The 24,397-nt window shown below is 40.5% G+C and overlaps 1 protein-coding gene across 5 annotated transcripts in view; it reads left to right on the forward strand.

Moving 5' to 3' along the window:
* Positions 1-22,305, forward strand: part of jakmip1 (janus kinase and microtubule interacting protein 1) — a 33,380-nt gene extending 11,075 nt beyond the window's left edge. The window contains exons 1-19 of one of the 5 annotated variants that reach the window (XM_019276034.2): positions 10,073-10,557; positions 11,201-11,417; positions 11,774-11,916; positions 12,881-13,666; positions 14,138-14,626; positions 14,718-16,148; positions 16,245-16,334; positions 16,593-16,748; positions 16,936-17,052; positions 17,392-17,514; positions 17,600-17,656; positions 17,815-18,360; positions 18,578-18,823; positions 18,918-19,671; positions 20,232-20,362; positions 20,471-20,524; positions 20,617-20,779; positions 20,857-20,931; positions 21,167-22,305. In XM_019276034.2, coding sequence (XP_019131579.2) covers positions 11,854-11,916; positions 12,881-13,666; positions 14,138-14,626; positions 14,718-16,148; positions 16,245-16,334; positions 16,593-16,748; positions 16,936-17,052; positions 17,392-17,514; positions 17,600-17,656; positions 17,815-18,360; positions 18,578-18,823; positions 18,918-19,671; positions 20,232-20,362; positions 20,471-20,524; positions 20,617-20,745 — 5,172 coding nt within the window. In that variant the 5' untranslated portion in view covers positions 10,073-10,557; positions 11,201-11,417; positions 11,774-11,853 and the 3' untranslated portion in view covers positions 20,746-20,779; positions 20,857-20,931; positions 21,167-22,305. Of the gene's footprint in view, positions 1-159; positions 331-1,081; positions 1,142-2,409; positions 2,539-2,745; positions 2,875-3,085; positions 3,170-4,136; positions 4,200-4,889; positions 4,989-5,960; positions 6,063-6,140; positions 6,195-6,281; positions 6,348-6,692; positions 6,762-6,944; positions 7,023-7,988; positions 8,199-9,516; positions 9,583-9,794; positions 9,872-9,974; positions 10,558-11,200; positions 11,418-11,773; positions 11,917-12,880; positions 13,667-14,137; positions 14,627-14,717; positions 16,149-16,244; positions 16,335-16,592; positions 16,749-16,935; positions 17,053-17,391; positions 17,515-17,599; positions 17,657-17,814; positions 18,361-18,577; positions 18,824-18,917; positions 19,672-20,231; positions 20,363-20,470; positions 20,525-20,616; positions 20,780-20,856; positions 20,932-21,166 lie in introns of those variants that run through there. The other 4 variants (XM_019276033.2, XM_019276035.2, XM_027281617.1 and 1 more) reach the window with 4 other exon arrangements.
* Positions 22,306-24,397: the final 2,092 nt, after the last annotated feature.

Here is a 24,397-nt window from a genome sequence, read left to right on the forward strand (position 1 = left end):
CTCTCTTGTTCAGTTCAGATACAAGATCTATTTTTTTATTTTGTCACTGTACTGAGAATATCATCAAAAAGAAAACGGGACCTCTACTGGCCATTTGAGGAAAATCGTAAAATAATTTTCTGTGTATACATAAATTGTCTCTTTGTCTTCTTCCCACAGAAGGAAAAGGCCGCCTCCTCTCGGCCCCCCTCACAGCAGCAATCGATTCAGCCCCAGCTGAAGCGGCCAAGCTCCCTGACAGACCTGAGCCATGCCCACGAGGAACAGGAAGTGGAGTTCCTAAAGCTGCAGGTTTCTGAGCAACGTGGCATCATTGATGAGCTCACGCAGGTCAGGATTTTACTCAAACCACCAGGGTCAGATGTCTGGTATGTTTTGTGAAGAAATGAATGCTTAAATTTCAGTTTTTTATAACATAGGAATCCACTAGTGTTTCTTTAATGAGTGCTTATATCTCAGTTTTTCTTGAAAATATTCAAAGACTGCACTAAAATGCAATTAGTGTTGGACGATATAACAATATGTGCTACATCAATGTAAGCAATGCTGTTAAAATGTGATAACAGAACTTCATCCAAAGCCTTTACCCCTAAATGTGAGCATCACAGTGTGAAATCACCACCCCTTCATTTCTTCTCATGTCTGCCTCGTGGATCTCTCTGAACATTTCTTCACAATCTTTAAATTGGCAAAGAAAGTCTAATTTATTCACTTCACTCTCTCCCCACACTGTTTTCTTTACCTTTCCATCCCGCCCCAACACATCACTCATCAGCTGCTCATCTCGTCATTACACAAAGCTTCAAACCCACATGCTTTGTCCCTATGATTATATTGTTTCCTGTCCATCGTTCCCACTTCATCCCAATCATCAGTACAGTTGGGTTTTCATTTTCCTGTGTTCCTATTTGACCTCACATTTTGTAGAAACAGACAAAATTGGACACTACTGCATGTAATATTATATTCTGATGACAGCTACTGTTGTGATGGAACTGTGTGACGTCTGTGCAGCTCACTGAGTCTAAATCTCAAATGTGAGGCTGTCCGATGTTGATCTGCTGTGTGTGTTTGTCTTCAGGAACGTGACCGATTGGTGATGAGCAGAAAGAACAGGCGGAAACCACTTAAACTAACCAAAGTAAGCGTCCATGAGTGATGTAAAAAGTCTGTCAATCCACTGGTGCGTAACTAAGCAACTACCCTGTTGGTGGATGACTGATCCTTAGGCGGTGTTTTCAATTCACTGTGTGTGTGTGTCTCTGTGTTTGTTTGTGTTTAATTGGGCTCAGGAGACAATAATGACAGTATCCCTCACAGCTGGGAGTATCATTCTGAGCACACAGGCTGCTCCTGCATGAAGCACATCAACAGCTAATGGAAAATTCTTCATTTTTTGCTGTTGTTTTATTTTATTTTATGAATAGTGTTATTTTAGGACCATGAATACAGTTAGTTTAACTCTAGAAAGCTTAATTTGTGTGCAGCAGATTGTGTCTTTGCTTTTCTGTGCTCTCTTGTGCGTGAACATAGAGGGAAAAGGGATTAATTCCTGTGATACGTGTGTGTTTAAGTGTGTGTTTGGGCTAATTCATCAGGGGACGTCTATGATGTTGCTAGGAGGAGGAGTTTTTGTAGATGGGTGTCAGATATTTTCTCCCATCGTTTCCTGCAGGAACCAGTTTGTCACCTTGGCAAGGTGCATACAGGGTTTGGCACAGCGTCTTGGCTCTTGGACTTTCACCTGGAACTTTGTCTCTCTCTCTTTTTGGGAATTTAAAGCAGAAGCTTGGAGACAAAGAAACAGGAGCCAGCCTTTTGTTTTTTTTCTCTAGGAGTAGTTTGATTGTAAGCAGAAACTTTGTTGTCTGCTTTTTCATTTTGCGTGGGAGTGCAACGAAAAGCAAAGTTTGGAGTTGGTGTTTTTATTCGAGTAGCAACATGACAGAATACCTTCTCCTTATACTCTACTTCTCTGCCTTCATTTGCCTCTGTGCCCTAGTCTGTCTCTACTTCTCTGGTTGCCAGGAGATGACTTATAAACATGATGGTAAGGTACTCTGTGGGGTCTGGAAAAGTTAATAGCTAGAAAGAAATAAACAAACATACAGAGACTTGATCTGATCTGATCTGATCTGATTTACTTTACCTAAGACAGAGTGATAGTTCCTGTCTTGGACAAGCTTTAGACAAAATCTAGATGAATTACTGTTACAAAATGATGTCATTTAGTATACATAAGAAGACGTGGTGGATTTAGGAGCTTTATTAAATTGAAATTCTGATATCAAGTGTATTATAATCTGGATGTTGGATTTTGTTGCTTTCCATAGATTGGTCAACAAATGATATGTTACGGTTTAGGTTTTATTTAACAATGTGCATATCCTATTTTCTTCCTGTCTGCAGAGGCATGTTGTGGAGACGTATTTTGGATTTGATGAGGAGTCAATAGACTCTGAGACCTCCTCTCTGACCTCCTATAACACTGACCTCACTGACCGCACGCCTGCAACCCCAGAGGAAGATTTGGAAGAAGTAAGAAAGTCCTTTTTCTATACTAAAAGAAATAAGTAAAAAAATATTTTATCGTTGTAACAGCTTCATAAATAGTGAGATAACCTATGAGATAAAACATGACAAAATAAGACGTGGGCTTACAAATAAGTTATGGTCACGGTGATTTACACTGCCTCTTTTTAATACATCTTTATTATCTTTAATATCTATTTTCCCTAAATAAAGAGTGTTTCCCGTGAAGAGTCAGAGCTTCGTTTCCGTCAGTTGACCAGAGAGTACCAGGCTCTCCAGCGGGCCTACGCTCTTCTCCAAGAGCAGACGGGGGGCTCTCTGGATGCTGAGAGGGAGGCCAGGGTTTGTACCATCATTTTTAACCTCTTTGACCTCTTTACCCATCATCCAGCAGCTCTCAAGTTCTTCACAACTTTGCAAAAGACTATACACATAACAAGTGAATATTCTGTAACTTCTAAGTCAAGTAAATTGTACCATGCAAACTCTTCAGAATCTGTTCTATTGTTGTCTATTTAGCTTGGTCCCTAATGGTTGATCTTCCCTCCCACAGACACGTGAACAGCTGCACGCGGAGCTCAGCAGCTGCCAGGCCAAGATCGTCGATCTGGAGAAGGCCTTGGCCGAGAGAGGGCAGGTAACAAAGACGAGGGATGGTGACAGGAGCTCACTTGTCCTGCTCTCATTGGCCCTCCTGCATGTCTGTTTGGCCGCTCTGCTCCTAGGCTGGCGCTATGGCGACCAGGTCTGCCGTAGAATCCTGTGATGTCACTTCCTGCATGTGTGACGTCACAGCTCTGTGCACGCATGCTCTGCCTCACCTGCTGTCCTTCCTGTTGTTGGTTCTGTTTCTTATTTGGTCTCTTGGTGCTGCTGAGCCTGGAGAGAAGGCGCAGCTATGAATGGATTGATACACAGGATCTGAATCAAGTAATGTCTGACCTTTTCCGGACATGAAAATACACATTTTACATAGATTTTAGTTTGTTTAATAAGTAGAAAAGTAATTGTAAAATATTTTGGTCTGAGAACTAAACCAAACCTATGCACGTGTAGTCGAAAAGCCTTTGCTGTTTGGTCAGAACTAAGTACATTTAAAGAAATGCTGCACTGAGCACCTAAATTATTACCTATACTAAAAAGAAACAGTTATTTGAATGAATTTGTGTCACTACTCTTTGTTTCTTCTTTTGTTGTGAAGTTTTTCCTTTGTCACTGCACGTTTTTCTGCATATTGCCTATTCCACTGTGGCTTGATCCAGCTCTGTTATTTTAATTTCCTGCTCTGCTGTTATTCACCTCCGATCTCCTTCTGTTCCTCCTGTTAGTGTGAACTCCTGTGATGATTGTGAATGCAGCTCCTTTGCCTGTTATCCCAGGAGTGGTCTTTATTTCTCTGGATCAATAAACTACTACTGCCACTCTGTTCCTGTCTGTTTGTGTCTATGGTGTATTTTGCATGTGTCATTTGGAAATGCTGTAGATGGTTTTGAGTTGGCTGATTGTTTCTGACAGCTTTGCTCGTTGCACCATGTCGCCTGGGATCCTTTCCTGTTCCTGGCACTGTCATTTCTTGCTCATGTTGTGTTTGGTTGTTATGACAGGATTCAAAGTGGGTGGAGGAGAAGCAGTACTTGTTCAGGACCAACCAGGAACTTCACGAGAAGGTACATTGCATGAGCTTCTGTTCACTTTTATTGCACCACTTTATTGGCAACATAGATACTGTATCAAGATACTGAATCATGTTAGACTTAATGCTAACAAGAACCTGGTTTTGTTTCTCAATGCCTTTGCTGATAAAGTAGCATAGTGTTGTATATTCTCTGCAGAAACCAAACAACAGTTTATCAATGCTGAGTTGTGAGGTTGCTGCAAAAACTTTTTTTTCTCATTTAGCAAAAGGAGGCAAATATCAAAAAACAGACAGTCAAGAACCAATAAATTATAGTCTAGAACTTGTACAGTTGTTGTTCAAATCTGAAACTGTCTAATCAAGGCCGAACACATATCATATGCATTTCAATGCATACAGCATTCAGATGCAGTGCGACTCTTTTAAGATAATTGTATATTTAGAAAAAAAAAACAAGGCTTGCGGTTTCATCTCTGGAGGGCAGAGTGAGAGTGGAATTAGATATTTTGGTATTTGATATTTTAATTGTCTGCAATAAAGCTGATGAGGTTCGAAACCCAAGTGCCGACCCTTTTGTTATCTCTGCTGAATGATAATGTATTAAAGTGAGCGCTTCAATGCTATTGTGAAATTGTTAATTTGGAATCATTCTTAGCTATCTGAACTACATCTACAGTAATAAGTACAATGCTTTCATTATTATCATTATGTGTGTCTGTAGATGTGTGCGCTGCAGCAGGCCGAGTTGCGGCTGCAGGCCGAGGTTCAGGACGCTCGAGATCAGAACGAGCTGCTGGAATTCAGGGTCCTGGAACTGGAAGTAAGAGACTGTACCAACGGCAAACTGTCACCAGGAGGTGACAACAACAATCTCAGTTCCAGACGCAAGACCTACATACAGTGACTCCACAGACAGACAGACAGACAGCCAGACAGACAGACAGACAGACAGACTGTTCACTTAAACACACTTGAGTTTTCCTCTGTATGCATATCTGTGTTATGCATGGCAGCTGTGTGCATATCCCCTCCTCTGAACTGGAATATTTTTTTATTGAAATAATGTTGTGTTAAGATGAATATAATTTTCATTTAATAAAAATGTATTTAAGTTCACCATTCAATCCCATCTTTCTTCATTTTGTCTCTCATTTGTGCATGCATGTCTCGTGTTTTGTTTACATTTTCCACATGATAAAAACACATGACCACTGATAATTAAGAAAAAATGAACAGTTCAGGGTAATTAGGGAACTTTTATTTTTTATCTGCCTTATACTTTTTCTTTAATATTAACAACAAAAATATAGATATACTAAAAGTTGAACCAGAGGTTTGCAGTATTCATTTTATCTATTTTACCTGTCACTCATATTAGTTGATATTGCATCTAATATCATGCATCTTTTGTATATTTATTAACAGTTGTGTCTGAATACAGATGGCGTAGCATCTGTTTGAGATCACATTCTTACTTTTTAAGTTGCAGCATGTGTTTTCAAACTTATCGGTTTGGGTTTGGTGTGATTCATTTTAGTTTCCCATTTAATTCTATGGGTTTCCACCTCCCTCATTTTGGCAGATCCTGACCATGTTTTCAGTTTCATGTAAGTAAATCCCACATTCACTCCCTTTCCACTCTCATTTGCATTTTGTGTCTCAAAGTGCAACACCACCACTGTTCTGATGAATTATTACATGACTGTAGGACTTGTTAAAATGTTAGTTTGGCTGATGTCTTTATATTTTTAGGTGTGTGTAAGTGAATGTTGATGGTGTGTACTTTCTGTAGGAGAGGGAACGCAGATCTCCTGCCCTTAATCTGCACATGTCTGCGTTCCCTGAGAACAGTAGCAGTGCCCTGCAGATCTACTGCCATCAGGAGGAAGTCAAGGTGATAACACACTTACACAAACCCAGACTGTTTTCCTTTAAGGCTACATGATGACTGAAGGTTTTGACCTCTGCACAGGATGTAATCATTCCTGAGCTGATGAAGAAACTGGATATTCTGGGGGATAATGGGGTGAGTTCAAACAAGATGTTGGATTAAAATAATCTCTGGCATATGAGTGTATTATGTAAATTCTCATTTCTTTTGTATTTTCTGTAGAATCTTAGAAATGAGGAGCAGGTCGCGGTGATCCAGGCAAGGACAGTGATCTCACTGTGTGAAAAGGTGAACGAGAAGCCTCTCAGATGTTGTGTTTTTACTGACACACAGTGGACACTTATTGCCATAACATTTTATTTATTCCCAATGCAGCCACTATGTTATTTTAAGGTCCAATGTGTAATATTTTAGGGTGCTTTATTTACAGAATATAACAGAAATGGAATATAATATGCATAACCATGTTTCCATTCACCTGAATCAATGAATCATTATGTTCCTATCATGCACAGACACACCGCTAGATGCTTCTAAATCCTTTAAGTAATCCTTTAAGGAAATAATCAATTTTTTAAAATCTTCTGAATCCTCCACCTTTCTTCTTTCATCCCAATCCTCCCCGCCCTACAGTGGTTGAAGCAGATAGATAACACAGAGGCCGCCCTCACACAGAAGATGATTGACCTGGAAAATGACAAGGTGAAGAAAAACTACTAATTTTAACTGTTGTAAACACAAATTGTAATCTGTCTAATGTTTAATGTCAAAAAGAGGCGAACTGTAGCACTCGTGATTTACCTGATTCTGCACAATGTACTGTACTCTACCGTTCAGGTGTGATAGTATTCTCCATATTCTATACATGATCATATTTTGTTGCAGGAGCTGTTCAGTAAGCAGAAGGGATTCCTTGAGGAGGAGCTGGACTACAGGAAACAGGCCTTGGACCAGGCCTATATGGTATGGAGCCTGGAGCAGTATGACCTGTCCCTTTATACAAAAGACAGAATGTGCTAATTTGTATTAATTACAACATTAACCAAGGTTGTGTACAAGGCATAAGGGTTCATGATAAAATGATTCAGGAATGCAGCGGCACAACATTGTCATTCCAGCATGATGCATAAACATTTGGAAACTCATTAAACATCATGAATGCGACATGCTCCATGAAGGTAAAAAACGTCACATTGTGTTGGGATACTGCATCTTTTACCACTAGTCTAAATTCTGTATTAGCCACTCATTTGGCTGGGGTATATGACTTCCTGTTCATTGGCCCTGAGAAAGCCAATCACAATTACTCTCTTAAACTGGAGATAATATGAAGATATAATGCCTTTATGAATATCCTGTTACTTGGTTGAAGTGCACAAATAGTGAAGTTGAGGAATAATTCTTGACAGAATGGGTTTAATAGGATTTTAATGTTAGATTTTGTTAAATAATAATCATAAAACGTTGTTCCCTTCCACTGCCTTAAATGGGCAGTAACCAGACAACAGAATCTAACACTTAGTGCAGTCGCCATATAAATCATTTTATTTGGTCAGTTTGTGTTGATGGTCCCACTTTATATTGTGTTGGTAAAAGCTTGATTTTTACATGGTAACTTTGCTGTAAAAGTCAAGCAACTGTGGACTTCATCTGAGAATAAAAACACAGTTTGTGCTGTTTATATGATGAAGTTACTGTGTGAAGGTCAAACTTAAACCTCTCCCCAATATAAAGTGGAACAGTGTTCCCCATATCTGCCATGGTCACAGTAGTGTGTATGTGTGTGTGTTTGTGTGCATATGTGTATCCGTTTGTGTGCGTGCCTCCATGTGTGTGCTTGTGCATGCCGGTGTGTTTCTGCATGTGCATGTGCACATCCGTGTCTGTGTGTGTGTGTATGTGTGTTTGTGTATGTGGCTGGTTGTGCAGAGGATCGAGGAGCTGGAGGCCACGCTGTATAGCGCTCTGCAGCAGGAGCAGCCAGCATGCCGGGCGGTGGCCGAGTCGCTGACAGACAGGCAGAGGGAGGAGCTGAGGCTAGCCGTGGACAAGCTGCGGCGTCAGATTCTCCGGCAGAGCCGGCAGTTTGACAGTCAGATCTTACAGGAGCGCATGGAGCTCCTACAGCAGGCCCAGCAGGTAAGGCTTAAAACAAATTGAGTCAGGTTACTGAGTCCTGCCCTCCCTCAATCTGACCCCTGGTCCCTGTCTGAAACGTCTGACCCCATCAGACCTCTGGTACTATGAAAAAGATGCAGTATCCCTGTGTGTGCAACCTGTAAGTCTATCTCTAGTTGCATAGAGGTAAAAGAGTGAAAAGATGAGACAGAATGACTGTGTATGTGTGCGAGTGTGTGTATATCATTGTGATCTGAATACCCCCCCACTCCTTCAGTATCCCTCCACTCCGCAGCCCTCACAGTAGTTTTACACCCATGGCTCATACGGTATTTGTTATTCATTGAGTACATCAACAACCACGGCACCTTCTACTTTGTACAGTAACTTACTAACATGGCTCTAACATTTCTAATCAACTACTCATGAAATATACTAATTAAGTGTATTTATACTGTATTTAGAAGATCACAAACTATATATCTGCCTCGTCCAAATAAAAATCTAGGAAGTCTTCTCCCTTGTGCAGTAAAATTGTTTCCACTTCCCCACAGTTGGTGTTTAGTTAATTCACTTTCTTTCCCCTGGCTGACTCAGTGGTCTAGTAGTCAAGACCGAAATAGCTTGTTTTTTATTACCTTGATTAACGATGAACTGAAGCATTCAGCATCAGCTCCACCAAGGATTCATTTGAAACAGATGGTATGAAATAAAAAGCTTGTGCTTTAGTTCAATGACCCTGCATGTCATCCCTTCTCTCCTTCACCCCACTTTCCTGTTACTCTTCAGCTGCTCCTATCAAAAAAAGCCCCCCCTCCATAAAAACAGAAACAATAGATTTACATGTCTAAAAGTGTATTTGCCAATAAATTAGTATCCTCATGTTTTACAAACGGCACAGTTAAATGTAATACTGGATGTAGGTTTGTAATCCCATCTGTGCAGTTGTAAGTTATGTTGTTATTCTTTTTTGTTTTGCTTGTATATGCAACAAACATGGTAGAAAAGAAAAAAAAATACTGGAGCTAGATAAAAGATTTTTATTTGCAGTCAAAAACATTTATATAGAATTTCACAGCCAGTGAATAAGCTGCTCAAGTCTTAAAGATGGAGTAATTTCCACTGTTCACTGTTAAATCTGCTCTTTGGTTGCCATGGCTTCTCATTCTTAACCAACACAGCTACCATGGAGACAGAGAGCATGATGGGAAGTAGGCAGAGTATTTGGGGTATACACAGCAATAGTTGGATCACTGTCTTATGAACTGTTCAACAATGGTCTTAGTTTTATATCTTAACACATTGTGACCACCTAACCGCGTCTGTCTTTGCCTTGCAGAGAATTAGAGAGCTGGAGGACAGGATTGACTTGCAAAAGAGACAAATAAAGGAAATAGAGGAAAAGGTACACATTCATATTTTATTAGTTTCTTTCTAAGAAAGTCACGGCTGGTAGAGGAAGAGTGAACTGTAACTTGACCAGGCAAAGATTAGCAAAAGAGAATGTGAGTTTGCCTACAGTGTACTGATGCTGTGTGTTATTTTATTCACTTCTTGACACTCTTTTTCTTCTCTCTCTTCTTTCACCTGTTGATTAAACCCCTTGTGTTCTTTTAGTTTTTGTTCCTCTTTTTGTTTTTCTCTTTAGCATTTATTCTTTGGCCTTAATGAAAGTGACCGTGGACCCACATCAGGTAGCACCTTTATTCACTGTGTCATATTATGTTATAGTTTCAAAAGTTATTGTAAGAACAATGCTGATGAGAAATAAAATTTAAAATGTTTCCTCTTCCTTAGGTGTTAAGGTGCTGTGGAGGCAAGCGAGGACAAAACAAAACCTAATTGTTTTTTATGCATTTGTAGACAGCTCATGAAAACCCTATGGCCTTTTTGATAAATGTGCACTTTTGCAGAAGACCCTTACCTGGAATGCAAACATATTTGAAAATGTACTAAATAAGCAGATATACATGAGATTAAAGTGAGATTTATTTATAAATGACATTTACTATAGTGGTTCTTGGACCTGGAACATAAAACTTTAACTCCTCTGTGAGAAGCAAACACTTGGATTTACTGAGAGAAAACTCTGAATCAGAGGATTTATTAAAGGGAGGAGAGCCTCGGCTGACAACGGAACAATGGAAAAGAAAAAAGAAAAAGGAGGGAGGAGAAGAGGAGTGAAAGTGCAGGGCTGAGTGAGGGGGTGAACAAGCTGAGCGCCAACTGGATATGGAGGATTCTGGCAAAGCCCAGCGTCTGTGGCATTTCCAAGGAAACAGCAGGGCAACCGAGTTCACAAGCTGAGAAGCTGAACTTACTGGAAGCTTCTCCATGTACTGAGAAGATGAACCTACAATCAGTGGAGCGAAAAGATCAGGTTATTATTCAAGTTTAAATTAAGAATTTGCTCCTTTGTACGTTTATTATTACAACAGTAAAGTGTTCTGTTGTTTTCAGAATACTTCTCTGCAAATGAATGATTTTCTTACATGTGAACTGGTTATAAACTGACTCATGCAGTCTTGCCTGTATTTAGTTAAGCATTAGCAAAAACCTGCGTACCTTGGACAGGTTCACATTTTTTGTGTCTTTCTTAAAACAGCCAGTTTGAGCAACGGGGGGGATGATTACAGGGACCAAAAGCTGTTTTATTGAACATAAGGACATGTGAGTATTGTTTTAAGACAGAGCTGAAAAATGTGAACCTCTCCTGTTAAATTTTGGGGATTGAATGATTTGTGAAATGTGGTAGGACGTGCAGGAGGGGACAGGATGATTAGGAGGCAGGGTAACCTGAGAGAGCCATGTCCCCGACAACTTGCTATCAAGCTGTTGACATGGTGAATAATAGATGAGTGTGTTTTGTGCTTGTATATTATTTTATATGTCTGTGTTTATCTTTTCTTGTCTGTGTGTTTATGATGGACGGATAAGATGAGAAAAAGAGAAGTGCAGAGAAGATGTGTAACCGTTTTTCCTAAAACTGAGTAAGTCTGATACCATCAGTTCCTGTGTCATAGGTAAAACTCTCCTAGTGGGCACAGGCAGTCCAATGGAGGATCACATGACCTCATCAGACACGACGGGTACCGGAAGCAGCTCGTTTACCATGGTAACCGACTCAGCAGGAACTGATCCGGATCTAGAGTTGGACCTGTGTGCTCTGTGTGACAGAGTGAAGGTCCTGGAGCAGAATGAAGTTTCAGCCCTCCAGACTGACAGCTACCTGAGGAACAGGTGAGAGACTGGGGGAGAGGGGATCCAGTGACACACACACACACACACACACACACACACACCTGCTACTATATACTCACTTTTGGCCAAGGTGATATCACATATCACATGCAGCTGATTGCACTGCACACTTGGATGTGAGCACGCTGCTGCTAACATCTCCCCTGGAATTACTTGCCTGTTTTTATCTTTTCTCACATTTGGAGGTCAAAACTGAATCGGATGTTTTGTTGGCTTTTAGATCATATTATCAGAGGAGTTCGTCAAACCTTTCTGCATCACGTTTTTTTTTTTATATTACAAATTCATGTGATATTTTGTAATGTGAGCTTGTCTGCGTTGTGTTGTGGTGTTAGGATCAGAGAGTAAGAGAGGTTCAGAGAGGAGACTGCTGCTACAGCTCTATCAGCTAGCCTCTACCTCCCACTTCCCCAGCATGCAACACTCCCAGAGGCTGGACCAGAGACTCTACATGCTCAGGGAGGAGGTCAGGACAATGGTGAGTGCTCGGAATATTTGAATGCATCAATAGACTTGGATGTACAAGCTGTAAAAACACTACGACTGTAATGGATGTGTGAGTTTTGCAGGTTTAAGTAACACAGATTTTACTTCACTTTACTTCATCGGTGTGGACTAAAATACCAGTTCTATGTACAAGGATAGACGTAATAAAGCATAAAGACCTTAACTATGAATAACTTAATTAAAATGACAAACAAAACTCTCAAGATCAGGTTATATTAAAATTGATTAATCAGCACATTGATATGCATGTTTAAAAGAATATGTGACATTTAGCAGCACTCCAAAGAAGCCACCGGCCATCAGTCCGTGCATCAGTATTCAAAAATATTTCTTATGTAAGATAAATAATCCTGAAAAGAATTTGCTTGCATGCAACTTAATATGATCCACAACTGTAGGAATGTTTGCTTGTTACTTATCTTGCTGTTTGTAAAGTATTTTGTCTATTTCATCTTGCCTAGACATAAAATGTGTCTTCAAATTTTCCAAAAATGATGTAAATTATTTTCCTAAGAATGCTGACTGATGATTATTTTTGGGAGACCTTTCCAATGTGTATCTGTTTTAAGCACATTGTAGTGGTTTGACAGAAAGATTAACTCTCAGCGGGGAAAAAACAAAAGAGACACAAGTTAGAAACAGGTCACATCAGGTAACATGTACAGTAAATACTACTAATATAATACTAAGACACAAACTAATACATACCCTAAGAGAGATACCTTGTGACCAAGATATTAGCAGAGACTAAAAGTGATCAGATTGCCAGCATGCAAAGCAATTGTAAAGTAGAATGTTTATTTTTTTTAATACATTTTAGACAGGGGTGACTTTTCAAAGGGTGCCATGACTGAAAGAAGCTGTGATATATTCCTCTTTAATATTTTCTCTCCGTCTTTCTCTGCCTCTCTCTTTTTTTTCTCCCTCCTGGCCAGACCAAGGAGAAGGAGCAAGGGGAGCGGGTTTGGAGGGATCGACTGCAGCGATGTCAGAGGCAGCTGAAGGCCAAAGAGGATGAGATGAGTCGCCAGTCCCAGTACTTTGAAAACTTTAAAACCCAACTTCAACAGAAGCTCAGCCTAGCCCGGGACAGAGAGCAGAGCCTACAGAATCGAATCTACACTTTAGAAAAGCAGCTATTAGACATGACTGTGAGTGCCGCCACTGGTATGGGAACGATTAGTGCGGTCAGAATTACTGCCGGGACTGTAACACACTGGGAAGAGCAAGTAAGGCTACCTTTCATGAGAGGAGAGGGTGAAGGAGAAGAGGAGAGAAGCCAGGAGAGACCGGTCAAAGACGCAAAACAGAGTGCAAAAGAAGCCAGACTGCATGGCTTCATCCTGAGCCTGCAGGAGGATCTCAAGGTGCTGCTGGAAAGAGAGGAGAATGGCATGACAGAACGGAGGGGACTGGTGGAGCAGCTCCAGGAGGCCCAGGAAAACAGCCACTTTCTGGGCTGCAAGGTGGAGGAGATGAAGGCAGAGGCGCACCAGTTGAAGTTGTCTGAAAGCTTCTTGATGGAGGAAGTTGAAGAGCTGAGAGAGGAGAACCACAGACTCAAGGAGGTCCTTGGGGACACAGCTAACCAAACACCCAGTCAGTCTTCCACAGTCCCTGGGTCCACATGCCCGGATCCAGGAACCAGCTTGCCTGACTGCAGTCCTGTGTCTTCCAACACTCTCTCGTATACTGCCACCTCAGTGGGGAGCTCTGGAGAGGTGTGTAAAACATGATTGTTGTTATTCTAACCTTTTATTTAAGCAGGTAGAGATAAGATGGAAGAACAAAATACAGCCAGTCGCACATACAGACAACACTTGCAAACACAAACAAAAAGATCCAGAATAGAAAGTTGAAATTTGCCCATTGTGATGAGACTTTCCAGTTTCATTGTCTTTTGTAGCTAGTTTATTTTATATAATGCAACGTACTGAAAGTCACTCTTGCTAATCACTATCAAGGTATCAAGAGCCAGTCCTGAGATCTGATCTGGTTTCAAATGGGAGAAGTGATGTGATGGCAGCTTCAGTTCTATGTTACATATCCACTTCCCCTTATTTTAAAAGCTTATACAAGTGTAAATTTAAACAAAGAAATTAATTTTGGATTATGTTGTGTTATTGTGTTATTATTTTTCATGTTTATATAAATGATTCACTGCTCGTTCCACAACTATGATCTGTATGTAGGTCCATCTAACCTCCTATGAGGGAACAAGCCAACCTCAGTCATCTACAGTTTTACCTGTTCACCACCAGGCTACATCAGAGAGTGCTCAGAACAAAAAGGAGGATCACTCCTCATCTGCCAAATCAGAAACTCCACCCAAAAACGGCCCTCTGAACCTCTTTCACCACCGTGGTACCCAAATCAACCCCAGCCTCAAGTCACTTTCCTTGACTACAGAGACATTAGATGAGTTTACACTGGGGACCTGGTGCTCAAGAGGGATCCTAAACCTGGAGGAAAGCCCCAGTGAGGAGTCGGATGCCCTAAGGGAAGCCTACAGGAGCTTGGGGTTGGGGGAGGATCTTGAAGCACTTCGAGAACAACGTGACCGCCTGGAGGTTGCCCTTCAGCAAACGCGGGAGCAGCTGCAGATGATGGCTCAAGAGAATACTCGACTGAAATTACAATTTAGTAAAGAGACAGCTGAGCAGGGGCCTTCAAGAGAAAAGGTACCGTATATACAGTTTATACTGCTGAAATTATAACCAATTACAATTTATCCAGTATGTCACTGATCAAATTATACTTCTGTATACTCAGATTAGCGCATTACCCATCAGCAACGGAGCTGAAGATAACAACATTCTCACCCTTGCCCAGGATGATCTTGTCCAAGCCCTGAATCAGGAGAATCGGGCCCTGGCGGATCGGATCCAAGACCTCCTGGCTCACATTGAGCTCAGAGAAGAGGAGATCAAGAGGGAAGAAACACAGTTGAGGGAGCATATCTCCAAGTTAGAGGTGGATGGAGTCAGGTTAGAGCAGGAGAACCAGGAACAAGGGTGTTTGATTATAGAACTCACCAAGAAGACCGAGGATGATCTCAATACCATCATGGAGCTACAGCAAAAGTTAGCGGAGAGTGAACAGCATAAGGAGGAATCACAGGTTGATGAGAAACTGTGTGGATCTCAGCTGCAAAATGAATATACAGCTGCAATATCAGGATGTTTTCAACAGAACAACCTCGAAGAGTGTGTGGACAGTGTGGTGGAAAGTGTGCTGAAAGGAGAAGAACCACAGCTGATGTCCCGTCAACAACCAGGGGATTCGACTACAGCTTCTGCACCTGGTTCTCAACATGATAATCACGATAATCAGTTGCAGAACGGCCTACAAAGCAGTCTGCATGTTAGTTCACTGACTGAACAAGTGGGCCAGCTGACCAAGTCAGTCCAGAGCCTCAAAACGGAGCAAGAGGAACTGTTGGCTTGCATAAATTCTCTTAGAGAGCAGCAGAAAGAAGTAACTCAGTCAGTTCAAACACAGACAGAAGTAAAACAGCAGTTAACTCGGACAGTTTGGGGCCTGAAGGAGGAGAAAGACAGCATCTCTAAATCTCTGGCTCTTCTCAAACAAGAGAGAGAGCAGCTTACCAGGACAGTCTGCGGGCTGAGAGATGAAAGGGACCAGTTTACAAGGTCTATGAGCGGCCCCAAAGAGGAGAAAGAGCAGCTGAGTAAATCTATATCTGGTCTCAAAGGAGAAAAAGAGAAACTGTTAGAATCTCTCTCAAGTGGAAAGGAAGAGAGAGATCAAATTATGCGGTCACTAGAAAGTTTACAGACAGAGAGCGACAGGTTAAGCAAGACAGTGCTCTGTTTGAAACAGGAGAGAGACGAACTATCCGATTCCCTCAAGGGTCTGAAGGAACAGAGAGAAAAGGAACAGTCGTCTTACACTTTACAAGAAGATCACAACGGGTTGATAAAATCAGTTAGGAGTCTGAGAGAAGAAAAAGAAGGAATTGAACTTTCAATCAGTTGTTTGAAAAAGGAAGAAGGACAGATAAAGCTACTACTCCATGGCTTAAGAGAGGAAAGAAACAGCCATGAAGCTGCACAAGCAGAAGAGAGGAATCAGAAACAGCATCTACTGAATCCAAACAGTGCTGTTACAACAGAGAAGACTGGGACAGAAAATGCTACACAAAGATGTCAGACTAAAGACCACAGAGGAAACGTTGTACAGGTACTAAGAGATAAATATCCTTTAAACATTATAGCACATTGTCTATTATAATGTTAGATTATTGTGTACTTATGCAACATGGTTTTTAATTAAAAGCTGGAGCAAAGTGATCTGATGAGGGAGATTGAAGCCTTGGGAGCAGAACTAAAGAGGTCACGAGACGAACTGGACCAGAGCCACGTAGATGTGAGTTTACACATCTTCGTCTTTCTTTGTTAACATTTGTGGACATTGGTTGTGATAGAAGATGAACATAAACGAAATAATAATCCCAACTCAAGGTCCACATAGCTTTGAGCGATGTCAATACAATAATGTGTTTTCTTTTATGATTTTTTACTGCATGTAGTTTGTTACTGTACATTTTTGGACCTCCATTATTGGACATTTCACTAACTTTATGTGTTTTATGTGTTTGGTTGTATGCGTTTGTCATATGCTCAGACCGAAAGGCTGCACAGTGAATTGTGTCAATCAGAAGCTGGGAGAGAGGAGGCAGAGAGAAAGGCAGCACAAGCAGCCGACAAGTTGGTGAGGCTAACAGAAATAGCCAATCACATGGAGGAAACCACAAAGGAAAATGACGGCCTCATAAACCAGGTATTTAACTAGATATGCAGTACATCACACAAACAGTGTGCCATAATCTTGTCCTCCACTATTGCCCTTCTGTCTTTTTATTACCTACATATACATATTAGAAAAAAAAAACTCAACATACAATGGCTGCCATTATTAGCCCTGCTAATCTCTTATTTATCTGTATGACTGTTTGTGTCTGCTGCAGGTGAAGGAGCTGCAGAGCAAACTGACAGGCCTGGCCAGGGAGAAGACTTTTGCTCTGTCACTGAAGGCACAAATAGAGGAGCAATACAACATCCTTACAGCTCAGCTCAAAGCTAAGGTAAGAATGGCAGAATATTAATGATATTTAATTACTTATGTACCATAAATATATCCTGTATATGGCTCTGTTAAAAGACTATGGAAAACATCTGTGTGGTACAAAAACATGACCAGTTAATTCTCATAATCTACCGAGCCTTGATTTGAAAATGAATCAGTCAAGTCCAGTCGACTTAAGCAAGCCACTGCTCTTCAGTTATTTGACTTTTAATGACGTTTTGACTAATTAAAATTGAGTAGTAACAGATTAATACAAATATGTTCAAAATAAATGTGAAGCAGCAAAATCATGAGGCATCATAGATTTGTGTATGTATGTGTGTGTGTAACCTCTCAGACGGTGGCTCTAGAGGAGCTAAACTCAGAGTATATTGCTCTAAAACGAGGGCAGGGCAGCAAGGATGATCTGAGCACTGTTCTCATCTCACTCAGGACACGATACAACGACATCAGAGCTAAGGTGGGTAACAAGTCAGCTCTGGCTTTGAAGATTTGATGCGCTCATAAGCTTTCATGTGTTTTATTGTATTTTGTCTGTACTGTAGTATGATGCGCTGCTGAAAAAGAGGGGCCAGACGGATTTGGATACAGCTCCATTAAAGGTGAGGAAAAGAAACTTGCAGCTCTTCATTTTGTTGTATGCTGCACAGTGTGATATTTTATAGTACTGCTTTTAAGTTTGCTCTGTATGACTGTCAGATATCTTGTTATCTGTCAATAGCGATTGAGTTTGATCGACAGGTGTTTTATCCAATAACAGGCCAAGCTGTCTTGCCTGGTGGTGAAGTGTCAGGAAAGGAACAGCTTGTTGGTTCAGATGATGAAGGCCATGCATAGACAAGGCTGCGTGGACTCCACACTCAGACAGCAGGTTGAGCAGCTTCTCAGTGATGCTGCTCTTCAGGACTACACTGCAGCATTCACACCAGGGAGCAACATAAAGACCCGGGATTACAGTACGGGGTTTACACCAGGATTCATTTCAAAATTTCAAGATTACACCAATGGACTCACACCTGATCAGACCTGCTCCACTATACCTGGACTTGTTAACCAAAATAGATTCACACCTGAATCTGGAGTGAAACTAAAAACTGAAAAACAGACTTCTTTAGTCACCGCTGAATCCACGTCAAATCGTCAAACCCGCAGCAGTGAACTCACACCTGCACCAACAGGAACGCTAAAGAAAAATGCCAACTCACCTGTGCCAGCTTCACCAGTGCAAGAGCATGTCAGTGTCCAAACAGCGCCATCACCTGTTGGTCCAGCAAAGAAAGAGAACTCGATCACCAGTACAGCACAGGTGAAATAATACAAACAAATGTATGTAATGTAGCATTCTAACAGTAATAAACCACTACAGCATAAATTATCAATAAACAAAGAAACTTCCAGTTGTTTCAGCCACAGTGTCGTTTAGTGTGTAGTTTGTGTTTTCACAGTTAATTTGATTAATTGATGTATTCAAAAATTAAACAGAGAGAAACATGACAGTGTGCCTTTTCTCTGTCCCATCACAGCCTTCTCCCTCCTCCAGTGGACCAGTCCAATTAACCAGTCCAAACCAGTCTGAGAAACTTGGATTTCATCATCCAGATGTGAAAGGGACATCCTCCCCAGATTTGACTAGTTTGACTGGATCCTCACGGAGTTCCACTCCTCCTTCCTCCAGCTCGCGTGTCAGTCTGGGCAGGAGGTTGAGTAGTCCTGAGAAGATCATAAACCTACACGAGCAACTGCAGAAAACTCTAATGAGCAGTTATCAGGTAAACTGATGCATTCAGCATGACACAGATGCAGGATGGTGTTGAAGTATGTAGAAAAAAAAACATCATTACTTTTGTTTCTCGTCATTTCAAGGCACCAGTGAGCAGAGGAAGAGGACAGCAACCCCGGACAAGTGTCTCTTTTTCAGCTCCTACAGATCTTGGACTGGCCTCTCAGACAAAGAAGCAGAGCCTCAGTTTTAGTACACCACAGTCCAGCTCTCTCCCAGTCACCACTGCTTACAGCCCAGCGAAGCACACTCCTGCATTGACAACTACATCTGTTTCCACTAATAAGTCAACAACACTTTTTAATGCAGTCGCCTCTAGATCTGCTAATGTTACATTTAGTCCCAACATGTTCACTAACCATCACTTTAGAGCAGACGCCTGTAAATCCACGTCTGCTCTTTCTAGCTCTTCAAATGTTCCTTTCACCACTGTGGCACCATGCAAAGCCAAATCCACCTCAGGCAGTGGCGCTAATCTAAAAATATCCCCAAAAGTGACAAAGAAAATCACTGCTACGACTGACATGTCTCATACTAAACATACAGCTTCAACTCCTTTAACTCTGAAGACCACTACATTTGACACTGATGTCTTAATATGCTCTGAGACAAATCCAAAACCCACTGCCTCAGACACAACTGCCCCTAGCATATCAACTGCCCCTGAGGATAATCACTTAAACATGCCTTCTCAAACCGATGGTGCTACCCCAACATATAATTCTGTATATACTGCATCCTGCACTCAGTCTGCTCGTTGCTCTCCTGAGAGGTCCTACAAGTCTGCCAAAAAGTCCACCGCTGCAGAAAAGACCAAGGCAGCAAGACCCAAACCAGGTAATACAAATTTTTAATATTTGAGATTATGTACATAAAAGCAAAACAAACCATTGTTTAAAGTCTTAGTAGAAGGAATTCTTGTTTTTATTAAAAAGAAAAAGTTGTTTGACAATAAAACAGCATTTGCTGAATCCTTGCACAAGTATGTGTTATAGCTTTTGTGGATAATATTGCAGTTAAGGATTGTAGAATATTATTTTCTGGTTGTATATTGCTGCAATGTGATTATATCTACCCTAGATAAGAGCTATTCTCTGTTTCTGTTTCTTTTATTTGAAATAACAATCTTATAAAAATTCCAGCACAAATTCTGTCAGTTTGATGTTGTGTTTGTTATTGTAAAGTAACACACTGCAGTACATGGCTATAAACCTTTACTAAATCGCCTATATTTATTAGTAAGTTCATTTATTTTGGTAGAATTTGATTGTAAAAAGGTGAAGTGTGCAAGTAATCTGCTACCTATCAAAGAAATAAATGTATTAGTATACTCTGTTTACAGCATTGCAAGCAAGATAGGGTGCTGTGCTTGATTTTCTTTGTCCCATCACCCCCAGAAGCCCCAGACGAAGTTCGCTCTGTTGAGGTCATCAAAACCGTGGGCCAGAGCAGCCTTATGATTGGCTGGGAGAGGCCGCCACTGGACGAGCTGGGCTGTAGTAATGGCACATTTGTGTATGGCTACAGGGTAAGCACAGCTGACACTAACATTTGGTGACTTGGATTTTGTAAGATTTGTTAGTCTATAGTTTCTATAAGTTTGTTCTTGTACTCATTGTTTCGTGTCACCTCTCAGGTGTTTGTAGATGGGGACTTCCACAAATCTGTCATGAGCTCTGCGTGCACCAAGGTATCAGTCTCTCCCTGAATGAACAGCTCTGCATTATTGTAACCTGTTAAACTTAATAACAGTAATTCATATACTGCTTTTTTTTCCTGCAGTGTGTTCTGGAGAATGTGAACATGAGTGTCCCAGTCCACATCAGTGTCCAAACGTTGGGCTCTAATGGTCTCAGTTCAAACAGTGTTCACACCACGTACAGTAATTCAGTCAGAAAAGACCACCATTGACTCACAGTGTCATAATGGTGGCATAAGTCAACAAGTAAGTATAATGATATTAAACAGCATGTGCTTCCTGCATATTTAACAGTGGCTGCATCAAATCTGTGTGTTTATAAGTTTATTATTTTGTTAGTGTCTCTGTAGGTTTATGGCAACTTCTCTGTGAAAACCTTCACTGCCAGTAGTTTGAAGGTAAGTTGTGTGCGACTTTGTGTCCTTGTGTTTGCTTCTATGTAGAAATATAAATTAATATAAATATAAAATATGTGAAACCTTTATGCAAAACTTCAGATAAAAAAAAAAAAATCAAATCTAATGAATATTTAAAAAGCACTAAACAATATTTTTTTAATACTAAAACTTATGTAAACTTATGTATTTTTCACTTTGTTCTGTGTGTTCTGTTTGTCCGCCCTTCACTGCACAGCCATCTATAGCTGCAGCTCTCTGAGGGACCGTCCTAACCTCCATCTCAGTGGACAGCGAGGGTGACACCGTCAGACTGCTTTAGATACCCTCAGGCTCAGGTCAACCAATCAGAAAAACTTATCTCCCGTTGTCATTACCAGCCTATGAACACGTAGTGACCTGTGGCCGACCACTAAACCTCAAAACAACTTACTGAAGATGTCAAACTAAACACCGTGTCGGAGTTAATCTGCATGTAAAGGCAGGTGAGGATTAACTCTTGTTGGAAGAACTTCCTGTTCCCGGATTGACCTTTTGAATGGAAAGGACATTGTGAGTGTTTGCCAGGTGTAAGGCCAGAGTGGCTGCCAATCAAACAAATCCTGACAAACTGATGAAAAGTGTTACTTCACTTCAAACTATATGAAGCCAATATCAATCACATTGTCAAAAGCTGCCTGTGACACCAACATTTATTAACATTTTTCAACAAAATGTTGGAGGGACATCTGCACCTGCTGCACATTTAAACACTGTGTTCAACACTGAGAGATCACGTGTCATATGGCTTCACCTGCCTCTCTGGACTCTGTGACATGACACAGCTGGCTAAAGGGACATTCACTGTATGAAAACTGTATAATGTGCCGACGCAACATTGTACCCTGAGTCATCTTACTTGATTTTAACATATGAAGCCAAATATGAAAAAAGATGATTCACTCCAAAGACTTATCCGTTTCCTTCTCCTCATAGGTCTACGGGGGTTACTTTAAACACAGAAGCCAGGTGTTATTTTAAGTTCTGAAATTTGCACACAGTCATTATTAATAAATCTAGAACAAGAAATAAAAAAAAAGAGATTATCACTGATATTTTTTTGTAGAGAATATTATAAATATATGCCAATGTACCACATACTGTACGTCTTTTTGTATGAGTGACACTCTAATAGATGTTATGTTTGCACGCTCATATTTTTTTGTTTTATACAATGTTCACAACACACAATATGATGTTCGTTTTGCTACTTTATGTATGTACGGGTGTGGAGTGATCATGGTGCAGCAAAGGTATTTTTCTATCAGTAACTGAAAATATTGATTTCCCATTGATTCCTTGCGACTGTACAGAGAATAAATGTTTATATAATATGAACTGTCATTCATACAGTGTCTGTGTGTGTACGCCAGGTTACAACATTACATTACAACAGTTTTGGGTGACACATTCTGGTTAAACTTGATCCACAGTTGAGATTTAGCAATAGTTTTTTCTTCAACCTTTCCTGTTTATTCAACTTAAACACTTCCCATGAATGTACACTAGATGGCAGTCATTCATGGTGACTTTGTAGTGAAAGTGTGTTTGTGTGTAAGTCACTTTTTCTGACATGCTTTCACGAGACATTAAGTGGAGTGGATGATGCTGACAAACAAAAAGGTTTCCCAAGAAGCCAAACATGTCTTAGTGTCTGCTCTCCCATTCAATACAAACCAGGCACAACACCAAAAACTAAAGTGATAGACAAAGAAGAAGAAACATCAGCAGCTTTTAAAAAAGGAGCTTCATAATCACATGCAGTGCTCAGCAGCTTTGGGAGCTCCTCTGAGGACGTCATCGCTCATGCTCAGCAGAAACAAGAGAACCAGGTGGACGGGGCAAAGGGTGTTTGTGTTTGTGTGGTGGGGTGTAGGTGTATGAGTACAGGAGGAAGACACCAACTATGAGCAAACAAAAACATTATTCCTCTTCTTCAAACCTTCTCTTCGGCTCCTCTTCCTCTCGTCCTCTCTTGTTACTACACCACGTCCCTTTTTTTTGTTTTACAGTGAATCTAACTATTTAGAATTTATCGAGGATTTCCATTTACTTCATATTTCAAATGGAAGTATTGAGCTTTTTACTCCATTTATGGATTTCACAGCTTAACTTTACATATTTAACATACATCATAAACTGAGCATAGAAAATATGATGTACTGTCATAGTACCATGGCTGGAACCTATCCCAGCTGACTTAGGGCAAGAGACAAGTCTATATATATAATAACTGATGTATTTGTATATTGCATACAATAATCTGAAAATAAGAATTATTATGTTTTTCTTTTCTATCATGAGCGCTTAATATCTACACCTCGGGTTCTCTTCCACACAGTCCACCATGTTGAACTGCCATGTTTCTACAGTAGCCCAGAATAGAAAAAGTAAACGATGACTCTATATACAGCCTTTTGCCTTTTTTGAGTTCACCATAGTTTTTCCTTCACTCTATGAAGGAGAGGGTGAAATGACAACCCTAGATACAACTAAATCCTACACACTGGTCCTTCAAGCACTTTTACCTGAGTGACATTTCTATTGCAGGACTTGAGTATTTTTATATTGTAGTATTGCTGCCTTTACTTTAGTCTTTCACCACTTGCATGTGTATAAACAGCACAGAAAGAAACACAACAGAAATTCTCATATTGCAGAAAAGGAAAGGAAAGGTTAGAGATATAACCCATAGTTCATCTACTTCAGGATTTTATCATATTGTTTCTACAAAAATTTGATTTGTAGTTTTGTATTTTTATAACTGTACACAAACAAAAAAATGCTCAATACAGAATACTCAAGTTACAAAAGTTTGCAAACCTTATTGATTGTGTATACAAGGCCCTGGGTTTTCATGCATAAAAAATGATCACTTTGTTTATGCAAAACAATAGTGGACTCAAGTTCAAGATGAATTAGTGGTCCACTGTAGTCCTGCACTGCGCCAGCTACAGAATAATAATAAGAAGAACTGCAGTGCAGACACAACTGCAATAGTGCTTTGAAGCTCAGCTGGACCCACTGGACTCTCATTACATTCTCCAGGGAGACTCACCTCCATTATTAACACATACTGTACCATGTATGCACTATACTTAAGCAGTATGTGCTTAACGTCTTGTTTACATGAAATAATGACCTCAGTGTTAATGAATTTTCCATGCTGGATGGTAATGATGCCAAGCTCAGCTCTGACTCGTTTTATGTATAGGCCAACATGGGAGTTAGAGAGTGATGGAGGAGAGGGAGCAAAGCATGTGCTGTAGATAAAAGGAAATGTGTATGCATGACTTGTCACAGGGGTGTCTATGACAACGACAGCTGGGCTCGACAGCTTCCTACAAGAATGTTTTGTTGTGACGTTTAAAGACACTTCTGGAGCTTTCTTTGTGTGTGTATGTGCTCTGCATATGTGGCTGAAAGTGTA

The sequence above is a fragment of the Larimichthys crocea genome, chromosome I (assembly GCF_000972845.2).
Source record: "Larimichthys crocea isolate SSNF chromosome I, L_crocea_2.0, whole genome shotgun sequence".
Classification (NCBI taxonomy): Eukaryota; Metazoa; Chordata; class Actinopteri; family Sciaenidae; genus Larimichthys; species Larimichthys crocea.